General features: G+C 37.2%; 1 protein-coding gene across 1 annotated transcript in view; it reads right to left on the bottom strand.

Moving 5' to 3' along the window:
- Positions 1–6264, bottom strand: part of CHODL (chondrolectin) — a 38112-nt gene extending 31848 nt beyond the window's left edge. Inside the window, exon 1 of the mRNA XM_077117631.1 lies at positions 6186–6264. Coding sequence (XP_076973746.1) covers positions 6186–6264 — 79 coding nt within the window. The remainder of the gene's footprint in view (positions 1–6185) is intronic.
- Between the last annotated feature and the right edge of the window lie 7954 nt (positions 6265–14218).

Genomic DNA, 14218 nt, shown 5'->3' with positions numbered 1-14218 from the left:
TTCTACATTCACACATACAACTTGCACTTTTATTTAGAGGTAATTTGTAGGCTTTCCTCTAAAATAAACATTTCTAACATTGTCAGAGTAAAGATTCTGCTACTATTTATCAATAGATGGATGGTTTTGTCTTTTGTCAGTCATGAAAATTCCTTTATTGGTAAACACTGGCAGCATTTTAAGTGCTTTGAACAAGATGGTTTTGTCTTTTGTCATCATGAAAATTCTTTCAGAGATGAATATTGGCAGCATTTTAAGTGCTTTTGGCAATGATCTAAAAGTAAGGTAAAACTCATAAAGGCATGGCAGTGTACTTTTTCATCCTAAATATAAAGGCTGTATGATTTGGTTTTATTTTGCTTATATTTACTAGTTTTCTCAAAGTTAGGTTCTCAGTTATGAAGATAATTGTTTCTTATGCCTCACAACAAATTCATATATTATCAATATTTCAATTAGTATTTCATTTATATATAATTTTTCATTAAAAATATGGATGACATTATATGAATTACTACTGTTCAGTTTTGATACACTATAAGTTGCAAAAAGTAGAGAAAAGATCTACATGGTAAATCCTCCCAAACCAGATGGACCAGATTTTGGAAATTTTACTAGAAGCACCACACACACACACACACGCACACACACACACGCACATACACACACGCAACCTTTTTCTTTATTGTCATTCTTCTTACCCTTCTCACAATCACACTGATAAAAATGTTGAGCCTGCATTATACAATGTGATATGACCTCTGATAGCAATGCCAATGCTTTTTAACCAAAGAAAGGCACTGCTATTGATTCTAAGTATTCTGCTTTAAGAATTCAAAATCTTATACCAACTTCAGCATTTTTCTTTTTATAATGCAATTGATCTCATAGCAAACTATCAAAACTCCATTTTCTTACACTGATAAACAAAACCAAAACTGTTGTCTTAGGTTATTTTATGGTGATGATGGCAGCTTCAAGCCCACCTGTGCATCTGGGAAACACAAGTTTTCTGAAAACGGAGTGAGCCTCGTTTTTTAATCCTCATATTTCAAATCAAAAGCTGAAAAATAAATGATAAGGCAAGTAACTGTGTGACTTAAGATTTCAAACATCCAATTCAAAAGAACTGGCTTTAAATCCCATTTCTGCACCTGAACAGCGAGCTTTTTAAAGGCATTACTTAAACTCTTCTGGCCTCAATTTTCTTTCCTAAAAAGTTGGAACGATCATGACTTTAAGGAAATACAATAATAATGGCATGACATGTACCACGAGTTTGCCATGCAGGCCCTCATTTCAAGCACAATCTCTGCTTTTAAACAAAGAAGGAAAAGACAACTTCCCATGATGATAGTTAGCAAAAAGGTATCCTTTCTGGTCTGTGTAACTGTGTAAGAGTTACCTTTTCTTACTTGTAGCCTGAGGTCAGATGACAGGACTTGCCAAACTGAGTGTCCTGGTTTGAAAGTATGTATGTCCCCTAGACATTTTGCACAGGCAGAATAACTCCTATTCAATACTGTATGTTTGAATCTGTAATTAGATCATCTCCCTGGACACGTGATTTAATCAAGAGTGGTTGTTAAACTGGATTAGGTGACAACATGTCTCCACCCATTTGGGTGGGTCTTGATTCGTTTCTGAAGTTCTATAAAAGAGGAAACATTTTGGAGAAAGAGAGCGATTCAGAGAGGAGAGCAGAATGACATAGCCACGAGAAGCAGAGTCCACCAACTAGCAACCTTTGGAGATGAAGAAGGAAAATGCCTCCTGGGGAGCTTCATGAAACAAGAAGCCAAGAGAAGATGCTAGCAGATGATGCCATGTTCGCCATGTGCCCTTCCAAATGAGAGAGGAACCCTGACCGTGTTCACCATGTGCCTTCTCACTTCAGAAAGAGACCCTGAACTTCATCGGCCTTCTTGAACCAAGGTATCTTTCCCTGGATGCCTTTGATTGGATATTTCTCTAGACTGGGATATTTTCTCAGCCTTAGAACTGTAAACTAGCAACTTATTAAATTCCCCTTTTTAAAAACCATTCCGTTTCTGGTATATTGCATTTCAGCAGCTAGCAGACTAGAACACAGAGCTATCTCTCATATCCTTTTGGCATGCACCTCTGGGCAGGACACAGCCTGGTTCCTACCAGCAACCTTGGATGTAGGTGCTTTAGTCTCATTTTAAAAATGAGGGGAGAGGGGACAGAGAAAAGCTAAATAGTTTTCCCAAATACATACAACTTATAAGTAGTAAAGTTGTGGTTTGGAACCAGTCACTCTGGCTCCACAGCCCAAACTTTTAACCACAACTGTATGCTGCCTCCGTATATTTCTCAAATATCATAGTTTTTAAGGCAAAAGATTTCAAGAACAAAGGAATTAATGAATACATTCACTATGCATGTTAACATATTATAATTATTAGCATGTATCAGCTATTGATTACAGTATGGCTAATATATGATATGCAAAGGGTTCTACATTGCAGTTTGTTGCTAAGGAGGTTTTGGATTTTCTATTGATGAATCTTTAGATAGAGTTAATATTTGGAACACATTCTAGTTCAGATTTCCAGACCATATATGTCCTTGATGTTTTTATTTTCCCAGCCCTTTTATTTTCCAAATAAACACGGCCCAAATTACAAAAAAGTACAATTTTAGTCAACTCACTCGGCCTCAGTATGTCATCAGTAATATTTTTAAAACAAAGAAACAGTTTTGCTTGCTAGTGTATATGACATGCCCAGCACAGAAGGCAGTAGTGAATAGCAAAAATTATAAGTGAGAGCATCAGGTTGGATTTACACTTTAGATCCCTCTATATAACACTACCTCTTTTCCAATACTAATGTAAAAGATATCGCCATCCTCAGGAAAAGAGTTATAAAAACAAAACCATAAAATGATGGCAGGCGGCAGTTGAGAAAGAAAGAAAGGCTATACATGTGCAGTTCATTAAATGACTAGTAATAAGATTAATTTGTTTCTTTCTTACCCAAGAGATACTTAAAGTAATTGCATCTCTGAAAACAACACTGTCATCACTTTATGCTTTTGATGATGTCATGGAATAGTATCATATGCTGGGATACCCTCAGCAGTTTTTCTTGTATCTCCCACGCCATTATATTAATCTATTGGCAGCTGGTCACACCCACGCATTTTCAATATTCTGTGCTGTCTGCATGATAAAAAGAGAGGTATTTAAATCTCCCAGTCTCCTATATAAAATGTATGCCAATTTCAATATATTTAATACATAATAAAGTATGCAGGAGAAATCTGGAGGTGCTATGAATACATTTAACATCATTTGCAACATAAACAGGTCGGAGATCATTCCTGTGCACACTAAAAAGAAAAGGAAAAAGGAAGAAGAGGAATATTTTACTTCAAAATATTTCATATGTTTAAAAACATCAACTATTCTTCAAGCATATCCTCCCAACTCAGAGACTTGAGTTTTGCACTCTTCTCGTTCATAGTCATCCATAGTCCCATGAGTAAAATCCTCTTACCTTTGTCCTAAAGAAGATGCCTTTTACCACTAGTCACTTCACAAAATTAAATTAATGGAAACCCTATAGATATTCTCTACCCATGTGTGGGTAGCAATAAATTAGTACAGTTCTAAGATCCTGAAAGTAATTCCTACACAGAGTTACCAATTCAGTAAATACTCTTTGGTTAGTATCCCCATGGTTATCTATTCTATTTAGTACATTCATGAATCAAAAACAAGCAAGGCCATTAACCAATAAAATAAAAATACTTTCTATTACCACTAGATTATTTCTTAAATCTTATGGGTTAGATTATGATGATGAAGTTGTTTGAAATGTTATTTTTTTGTTAAAATACTTTTACCTTATTTGTGAATAAAGTTCTTGAACTTACAAGGGAGTGTGTGTGTTGTATTTTAAAGTATTGGAAAGTATCTTATTGAATATTTAGGGGACTTAAAGGAAGAGATTTCTATGGAGAATTATTTTGTGAGCACCTGCCTTTTTTCTAGGGCAAATGATTAGTTATCCTGCTAATCATTAGTAACAAAATTATAAATCATTGTTATCAAAATTTAATAAATAGAAAATGTAGTCCATATGTTGTAGATGTGTTCTTAATAATGGCCACGAAGTGTTGCTTCAGTCTTCACACACTTGATAGGTATTTCATAGTGATACATAAAAGTAGATGCACCTCCCAATTCTTAACATCAGCCAGGCAGACAATAGACTTATTAGGAACTTCTAAAATGTGGGGATTTAGATTGTCCTGTACTCATGCCCTTTTGGCTGAAATACATCTCTAAAAAAAAATTAGTCTTCAAAGAATAAAACTCACAAATAAATTTCTAAATGGTTAACTTTCAATGTGAAGTTTATGGCCAAAGACAAATTACTCATAAGAAAAATATAATTTAGTAGCTATTTTAGTGTCAAATAAACAATTTCATTTATGCTAAGTAAAATAAATCATGTATGATTAATTATAAATTTTTCATGTCATCTATGAGAAGTCTAAAAACACTTAGGAGAATATAGCAAAAGGTTTGGAACAATTCATGTGGTCATAGAACACAAAATAAACTTTTTGTCAACAATTTTTGAGTTTTATTTTAATCTTAGATATTCCTCTTTCTCCCCTTGCAAAGTTTAAGGAATCTATACAAGAATATACCAAAAGGATACTACAGTCAATAAAGTGTTTCCATTTGTTTAAAAAACTCATGTTCAAAGCATGGCCTCTGCTGTTCATTCATTTGCATGAATAATCTTAATAAACACAAAAGCAGTCAGATATGTAATTTATACATTCAGATGGACCTATAAAGCAAACTTCTTCTCAACTAAATTAGGGAGCAAAAAAGTCTCTCATGTCATGGCTTCTTCAAATACTACAAAATTTTCACTTTATAAGCAACCTGATTTTCTTCCTCACAAAATATAAGTAGTATGCCTTTGAAAATAACATTCCACGCAGCATTTAATCCCAATGTTTCCAGAGGACCAAAAACTTTGTGAAGAGTGGTTGGTAACTATATATTTAAGAATTAAAGTCTGAAGATGTGGCACATCACAAATTGCTGTGGGGAAGATCAGTAACAATTAACCTTAATGTGCCAGTGTCTAAAGGTCTGGCTTCACAACTGATTAAATTGTTGTCATCTGTCATCTACTTACCTCCAGTGACACCTGTTATACAGCTGTAGGAAATGCTAAAAGAAATTTGTGCTTTTTACACTAAAAAGGAAAAAAAGCCTCTCCACACAAACCACATACTTCAAACAAATCTTTACTGTAAAAAATGGTAATTAGCATAAAATATTTCAATAAGGGTGGCTGTGCTTAACCTTCACGTAAGGCTCAGTGAAACCCACATCCTTTTAAAGAGATCTTCCTAAAAAGTAAGGAAAAACGGATGCAGAATAAATTGTTCAGCAACAGGACAGTGGACATCGAAGAGGGAGAAAAACCTCTCCAGAGAAAACGATGGGAAGCTTGCCAATTATGTGCACCTACTGTGTGCACGAACGTGCAGTCATTACCAGCTGCACCTCAGCCCAACTCCTGCTGATGTCATTAGCTGAAAAGGCCCCCAATCTGGAAAAAGGGGTGCAACGGCAGATGTCTGATTCCGCACAGTCACCGGTCCCCACGTTCTTTGTCAGTTCTCCTGAGAACAAAGACTCTCTGCCCACCGGGCCGCGAGCGACCCACAGCGAACAACTCCAGTCTCAGAAATCATTTCAGCGAACATGATGCGGAGACTGAAATCGGGCCAACAGTGGGTGGCATTTCTGCATCCGCTCTTGTCTCTGAGCTCCCTTAGCCTCCGCCCTACCCCACCCCTTTTGCAGGTGCCAAGCCCTGTGGCCAGCGTTCTTATACAAAGAAAGTGGAAATTATTCCTGGAAACTAAAGTAGCCGCTCAGGATGAAGCAGAGGCTCGCTTCGCAGCTATCGAACCAGGTGTTTCAAAAAATTGTAAACTTTTATGTGTGCGGCGGAAGGCTGCATAAGAGAAGCGAATAAGGCAATCCATTTCTCCCCGCCTTTTCCAGACCCCCAGACCTATGCAGGTTTCCCACTCCCGGAAGAGCCCGGATCCAAGTCAAGCCCCTCGCCCGCGCGTCCCCACTCCCTGCTCCTCCGCTAGGCGGGCGGTCCGGGACTCACCGCTCACCACCCGGCGGCAGAAGGCTCCGTGGCCGCAGAGTAGCACGGCGCCCAGCAGAAGCGAGACCACGCGGCTCATCGCGGCGCGGCAGCAGCGCAGGTGGAAGGCGGAGAGAAAGCGGCTCCTGTAGCCCGCGACTCTAACCACGGGGCTTCCCTACCTCCACGCTAGGGCCTACTCCCGCCGCGCAAACCGAGCTGCCCGGCCCCCGGCAAGCATAGCCGCCCGCCGGCAACTGATGCGGGTCGCGTTGGTGCCGCGCGCGGGTCTGCTAGTCTGGAGCGCAGGAGCCAGCGGGGGCGCGACTGGGGAGAGGAGATGGGAGGGAATTAAGTGGTTCCGTGTCTGTCCCAGAGGTGAAGCGAGACTCCCGCGGTGGGCCCCACCGGCCCCCTCTGCTTTTCTCCCTGGTCCCTGGCTAATAACGGGCTGAGCCGCGCGCGCTCCTCGAGGCTCTTGCAGCAGCTGCTGCTCTGCGCTGGAGGTGCGGTCTTATATACCCACATCTCGAGGTCCCGGCCCCGCGCTAGTAATATTTTTTAACTGTTTCGTCTCTCCTGCCAGAAGGAACATCCCAGCCCCTCCCCCTAAAACTGGAGCCACTTTGAAAATGGTCCAGTCAGCATTCCCAACTCCCTCCCCTCCGCTCCTCCCAATCCACTCTTTCCATTCGCTAACAGACTGGATACTCATTTATGTAAAATGTGACAGCTTTCCTATTAAACTCTGGCAAAAGTTGGATCCATTTGGTTTTCTCAAAGATTAATATCCACAGGGATGCCAAGTTGTGGGGCCGCTCTCTTTCTGTGCTAAATTGCTTGATCATATGCATTGCTTGATGCAGGGCACTAGCCACTATGTAAGATCGATTGGCAGAGTGGGAGCCAAAACCTGCTTGGCGAATTATATAATGTGGCAGGTTTTTTCCCCACCTAGGTTCTGCAAATAGATTACTTCTAAGCAGGTTGTTTGACTAAATTGCCACAGAAGCAAATTGAAGAGAACATTTAAAGCAATGTTTTCCCAGCTGATTTTAATCTCGGTATTAGCAACCCCTGAGAAAACCATCAATACAAAATACATATTCTAAGGATGTGGAAATTTCGGGGGGGCGGGGGGCGGAATGTGTCTATTTGCAATTATCTATTTGTGACCAATGGTTTACCTTGTAAATAAACCTCAGTTTAAAATCTCGAGTGGCACTTTCCCATAACCTGGCCTAGTCTTTTTAATAACAATCCACCAACGGAGGCTAGAATTTCCCGAATAATGGCAAGAAGTTTATGAGACCTTTTCTATAGCTAGACCATGGTATGAATCTAGAGGATGCCCTCATAATGATCTGCAGTAGAATTAATACTTTGCCCTTATGTTGTTTTAAATGCACTAGGTTGTGTTGAACAAAACCTGGTTTCTCTGTTTTAATGGGTAGTTCAAATTCCTAGAACTCATCACTGTCTTTGGTTTTCATAAGCACAAGTACACTCTGAACATGTGTTGTATTGTTATTTTGGGAAAAGGAAGTCAAAATTGCTACAAAAAGAACTTGTAGAACTGGAAATTTTAGCAGTTGGAAGGATCATAAAGATTATTAAATCCAACCTCTTCAAGAAAGTAGAATTCCAGAAAAATTACAATGATGTCTGACCACATTACTTATCTTCCTTTGTATTACCATTTAAGATAATTTTTGTAAGGCTGTGGAAAATCTATCTGGAATTGTTAGAGGGTATGGATTTTGTGCGTTTTATCATATATGTTCAAAAGAAACAGACACTGTTGGGGGTTTTACAACAGAAAATGGATAAAGCCTCAAGGTTAAGGAGATACAGCTCAGCCTGGAAACAATATCAAAGTGTGTCGTGGTCCGGGGAGGGGGGGGGGGTCTGTGGTCAGAGAACTCCCCTCAAGGGCTCACAGGCTAGTGGGGAAAGAAATGTAATAAAGTTATGCCTTGTGTATCAAGGCTGTAATGGAAGAGTGAACATAGAGGAATAAGGAATTCATTTCAGAGGTATTTAGCCAGGAATCCTCTGGGAACAATCAAGGTTGAGGGTAACGATCCTCATTAGCGTAAGGTCTGAATGACTTCTCCAAATGCCTGCAGATGCAGGATTCTGCTTTGGAGCTCCCTTCTTTTATACCACTCTACTCCCAGATATTCCAGTGTGTACAGGTCCCTCTTTGGGAAGGAATACCGGTATAAAAACATAAGCATTGCATATGGTTTTCTACATTTCAATAGAGGTCCTGTGATGCCTAGAAAGCCAGCAAGTCCTTGAAGCCATTATTGGTAGGAAGCAACCCCAAAGTTTTAGTATTTCAGAAAACCCAACTTATAATAACTGTATCCTCAATGAGATTGCACAGACTTCCTAAACTATGGTTTCTTTTCTTTAGGCTAGAATTATATCAATTCACGGTGGCCGTACCAGTTAACTCAGCAGTTATTCTGGTAATTGACTTATCAGGAAAGAAAAATTATTACAAGCTTTTTATCGATGATTAATGGTTACAAGCGTCTATAGATGATTTTTTTAAGGGAGTTGGGCAACAAGACCAGCTCTTTTATTATTCCATCACTGAAAACATCTGGAAAGATCATCAAATTCAGAGAGCACACTTTAAATAATCTTAAATATGAACATGAATAGTATGAGAAATTCTCTTTGGGGATCACTTTAAATAGCACCCCCACACACACACACATATATAGCATATTAGGAGATATGAATTAAAATTTTTCAACAAAATTGCATTTTTTATAATGTTATAAAGTATTGGGAGTTAGAGGAAAGCAACCTGTATTCATTCATTTTCTAACAAATGATTTTGATTTCTTCCTGTTGATATGCATAAGGTATGATAGGTAGACAAATGACTTTCTGATGACTAATATATTTTAGTTCTACATTAACCAAAAAAAATGAGAAGTTTAAGAACTGCTTGAAGACCAATAAGAGCTCTCTCAAAGACAACCAAGAGACCCTAGGATGCTGTAAGGAATTTTTTCCCTTGTCTAGTACTGCGCTTCAGGTGTGAAAAACAAGACCATGTGACAGACAGTCCCTCAGGAGAGTGGTCCCTGGCAAGTAAGTTTCTCCGCACCATACACAAACACAATAGGTTTGGATGAGAACTCCAAACTAATTAGGCGAAGGAGCTCAACATTCATTCAATACCTGACATGCATCATTTATTTTTCAAGCCCCTAAATAGAAACGTGAGTGATCTCAATAAGTGTAGACTCAAAGTAAACTCAAGTGCAAGTAAATCACTGAGTTTCCAGAAGTTCTGAACTCCCAATGGGTGACAACATCTGAAATCCAAAATTTTGAAAAGTGATATCCACACATTTCATAGGTTCTAGTGGAATCTGCATATCTCAAAAATACAATTTAATCCTTCACTTTTCCCATTCACACAAATGTCTTGCACTTCCCATTGAGCATTTGTATCATCTGCCCATTAATAAACCTTAAGGATACTCAGCCTGAATTCCAGGCATTGATTTGCATTCAGTGGCTTCTCACTTGGGCAACTCTATACTGTGGCTTTAACCTCAGTTACAGTAGCATTCATTCATACATGTCCCAGATCAAAGAGTGAAAAATGTGGTCTGCAAAGGAGATCTGTTACATTGTTCAAAATTATTACAAGTTTATATTGATATATTTGAAAAGTTATTATAATCCAACATTAATTTATTCATGCTATTGCACTATTTATAGCATGGTTAATGTTATTTAGTCATTAATTTATTCAGATTATTATACTTTTAAAAATAGCAATGGTTAAGGATTCTGCTTAGTACAATCAATAATATTGCCATAAATAATAAGATAAATATTTTTTAATGGAAAAGTTTGAAACCATTATTATATAACCACTTCGGTAGTAGAACAAATGTTTCCATTTTCAGACTAATGGTTAATTGTCACTTTGAGGAAGACAACATTGAATTCAAGGTTTCTTGTCCTGATTTTTAGAGATGATACCTCAGAATCTATGCTGACATGTAACTGGCTTAAATGCAAGGATAAGCAGTTGGCCAAATTCACCCAGATTTGCTTGTTCCTTTCAAAACGGCTGTGCTACAGAATGCAAGATCAACTTCATGCAGGAACCAATTCCACTCCTCCACATAATTTCAAAAATCTTCATCTTCACAGGGCCATCTAGAACTTCCATGAAGCTGTCACAAATTTAATGAAGATTTAAAAACATTAAAAAACAGTTTCTTATAACTTAAAGTTCTAATTTAGGAACTATTGAGATTGCTGTGTTCTCTGACCATTCCACTGAAAATATCTGTGGAATTTGATTACGAAAATATATCTTATGAGATGTGAAGAATCGTATGAATTTTCATGAATATCTACTAAAATATCAACTCAATAACTGAAAATGTCCCTGTAGTGCTTCTTTGTTAATTTAAAGCAATGTGGTCAAGTACTATTGTCATTGTTCTAGCATAAGCCAATATTGTTTATTCTAATCTTGGCTTAATTACTAAATCTTCTTATACATCAAGACAACAAAACAAAATTGAGATAATTAAACCAAAAAGACAAAAGCTAAAGGAATCTTTGTTTCTTGAACTAGCTACGTAGTTAACTCATTAAGAGTGGCATTATAATGGGGAAAGTCTACTTGGTGCTAGGGATTGAATTTTGATCCCCAAAAGATATGCTGAAGTTCTAAATCTCAGCACCTCAAAGAATATGGCCTTATTTGAAAATAGGGACATTACAGATGAAATGGGACAAGGTAAAATGAGGTCTTCCTAGAGTACAGGGTGGTTTCTTAATTCAATATGACTGGTATCCTTATATGAAGAGGAAATTTGGACACAGGAGGGAAAAATGTCATGTGAAGAGACAGGAGAGAAGATGGCAAAGTAAAGATAGAAACCAGCATATGCAGCCACAACTCAAGGAACACCTGGGGCCACCAAAAGTCAAGAGAGATGTCAGAAGGAGCATGGCCCTGAGGATACCTTAACTGTGAGACAATAAACTTCTGTTGTCAGGCCACCCAGTTTGTGGTGCTTTTTTTATGCCAGCCCTAGCAAACTAAAACACATGGCTAGCAGAAACACAAACCTAAATTTTCAGTTAAACCAGTTATATGATCTTGGGCAAGTTTCTTCACTTCTTTGGTTATTATTTTTTAACATTATAAAAAGAATAAATTGGAGAATGTCAGTTTTTCCCAACTGGAAAGCATACTGCCTCAGAAAGAATCAGTTATTTCACAAATGTTTCAAATATGAATCTTTATGTGCATTAAAAATTGCCTTCAACCCAAATAAGTCCCGTGTTTCCTGCATATATGCACTAATTTTCCAAATGTGTATTGAGGCTATTTTTCTGATAAAATGTAGGTTTAATTTTTAAATGTCACTAAATTCATAAAACCTTTTTCCACATGTTTTTTTATCAATATTTATTGAGATTGTTCTTATGTGGCATCCTAGAAAACTGTTTATGTTAAAATTAAAGCTTCATTCTCAAAGAATTTGAGAATCACTAGGCTACACTATTTCTAAAGTCCTTTTCATTTTTAAAATTTTATCTAAAGTTAGGAAAGTCTAATTCCTTCTTTCTTTACTTTCTACCTTCCCGCCTTTCTTCCTTTCTATAAAAATGATCATGCCAATTTATAATAATTTGGCACAATATTCTTTTTATTTCCAAAATATTCACAAAAGAGGAGACCTTGAAATTTTTCTATGGTCCTTTTAGTAACATATCAACATATCACAAATGCCACATAAATGGAAAATCCAAACAAAGCAAAATAAAACTGAGTGCCAAATTGAGAAAAAAAGATAATCTAAGAGACCACGATACTATAAAAGAATATTTGATGAACCAAAACTTTTTCTATAAAAGTGTTCCATTTTACTTAAAAGGAAAATGTGTCATGAAAACATAAAAACATAAAATATGCTTTTACCATATCCATAAATAGTCAGTGTTTCTCTAAATACATTAAGTGATTAGAAAACAATGATGTCAAAGCCATTGCTTTCTAATAGCGATAAACTGGGTTATGTGGAAAGACAAACCTAGAGAGAATATGGAGTAAAAAGGTACTGGGACAAAACATCAATTTAAATATTCTTCTGTAGATACAGCTGTCACTTCGCTACTTATTCATACACTGTTCCTAAAGGTAAATAGCCAAATGCGTGCTTCAAATATGTTAAAATTAAACATATGTGCTTAAAATTAAGCACAGCCAAATGGAAATTTGGGGAGTAGTAAGGAACACACTGTCAAGTTACACGGAGGTATCAGCATCAATGAAAGTGTCTTTATCCTGTAGACTCCTCTTTTTTAAAAAATAAAAGCTAGCATTTCTCAGTAATTATCATCGAAACTTCTTTAAAATGAATTTGAACAAGAAAGGGGGAAAAACATTAACAAAAATAGTCCATTTCTACTGTCAAATCCTTTATACCAGAAAAAATAAGTTGACCATGTTACATAAAAAACTGATGCTGTAATATTTCTCTCCAAAGATGGGAATCAAAGTTTCTCAAAGTCATGGTAGCCTTAATTTTCAAGAGCTTTAGGGATCGGAGAGACAAATGATGTCATAACTGTATCAGCCAAGCATTTTATCTATTCTGATGTTTATGGGTTATTTAATCTGATACTAAGAAATCAGGAATATTGTCTTAGATTTAAAAACATTTTTGTCAATGTATACAAGCATTATGGTTCATAAAGGACTAGAATAATCATTGTAGTCTTGGGACTATTACCACTGGGACTCATGAAAGTGTGGCTTTTGAAAAAATACTTATTGGCAATAAAAAGGAGGACAGAGGTAGACTTCAATGTCTGGATCCCCAAACAATCACCCACCAACCCACAGCAAATTCTCCCAAATGCTCAAGCAAACAGGTTACTTCTTCACAAAGCTTATTTTAACATGTTGAGAGCCCTTGGACCCTGGTATCTCCTTCTCAATTCTGCATTTGTTTCCTGACCTAGGTTAATGGTTCCGGGTGCTAAATTGCTTTATGACCATCATAAAAGAAGTGAAGATACTGTCCTTCTGTCTCTACCAAGATCTATAGAAAGATCTTCCCTGAACGCATAGTCTAAATCCACCCTTTCTTATGCCTCCCCCAACTTATTTCTATAACTGCACCTTTTATACAGTCAACAAACATTTACTTAGCTCATATTGCCCTAATTCTGTTATAATTGTAGGTGTACTTGTTTGTTACGTTTTTTAATCTTTGTCTATCTCCACTAGATTTTAAGTTCTGAGCTGGTTATGTTCCCCCCCCCCATAGAAGACACATAAAAATTTATCAACTAAATAAATGAAGGAATGAATGAGTCCCTGAATTAATATATTTTTTTTATTTTTAATCTTCATGGGCAGTCAGCTTTTAAAACTTCATTTTTGCTTACAAAGTGAATGAGCAGGAGGTTGGCAAGGGCATCTCCAACAAAGACGGCAGCCATCACCTAGTGCAACTTTCAATACTATCATTTTTCATAAATTAGCTGTCTGCATGTATATATTTTGCCTTCTCAACTAGAAGGTAAGTTCATTCAGAACCAGAATTATGTCTGCTCAGTACTTCCTTACTCTGTGACAAAGATGAAGGAAGGCTTTGGTGTTTCAATAGGACCCTCCAAAATCTATCTTTCCTTTGTTGATGCTGAAATATGACAGGCTTGCAAAGGGTGAGGTTTTCATATTTCATTCCTGTCACTTGCATTCAAGAACCTTAGGTTAAACATCGAGTCCTTCTCTTCTTATTCTGCTGACATCACCAAGTCACTGTAGGTTGTTTGAATCCTTGTGGATGCAAACAAAAACTCAGATGTACATTCCTAAATGACAATGTTAAAGATACTAAACAGTGTTTTTCTATGATCACATTGCTATATACTCCCATCAATAAAATCTTTCCTGAATATGGTAACCACACATCCTGCTTTACCTGACAAAATCCTAATTTGCCCAGAACAGTATCCATTCACATTTACTGATATTTACC

Source organism: Tamandua tetradactyla, chromosome 10 (genome assembly GCF_023851605.1).
Source record: "Tamandua tetradactyla isolate mTamTet1 chromosome 10, mTamTet1.pri, whole genome shotgun sequence".
Lineage (NCBI taxonomy): Eukaryota > Metazoa > Chordata > Mammalia > Pilosa > Myrmecophagidae > Tamandua > Tamandua tetradactyla.
The sequence above is the reverse complement of the archived record's forward strand: the minus strand, read 5'-3'. Positions and strand labels throughout refer to the sequence as shown.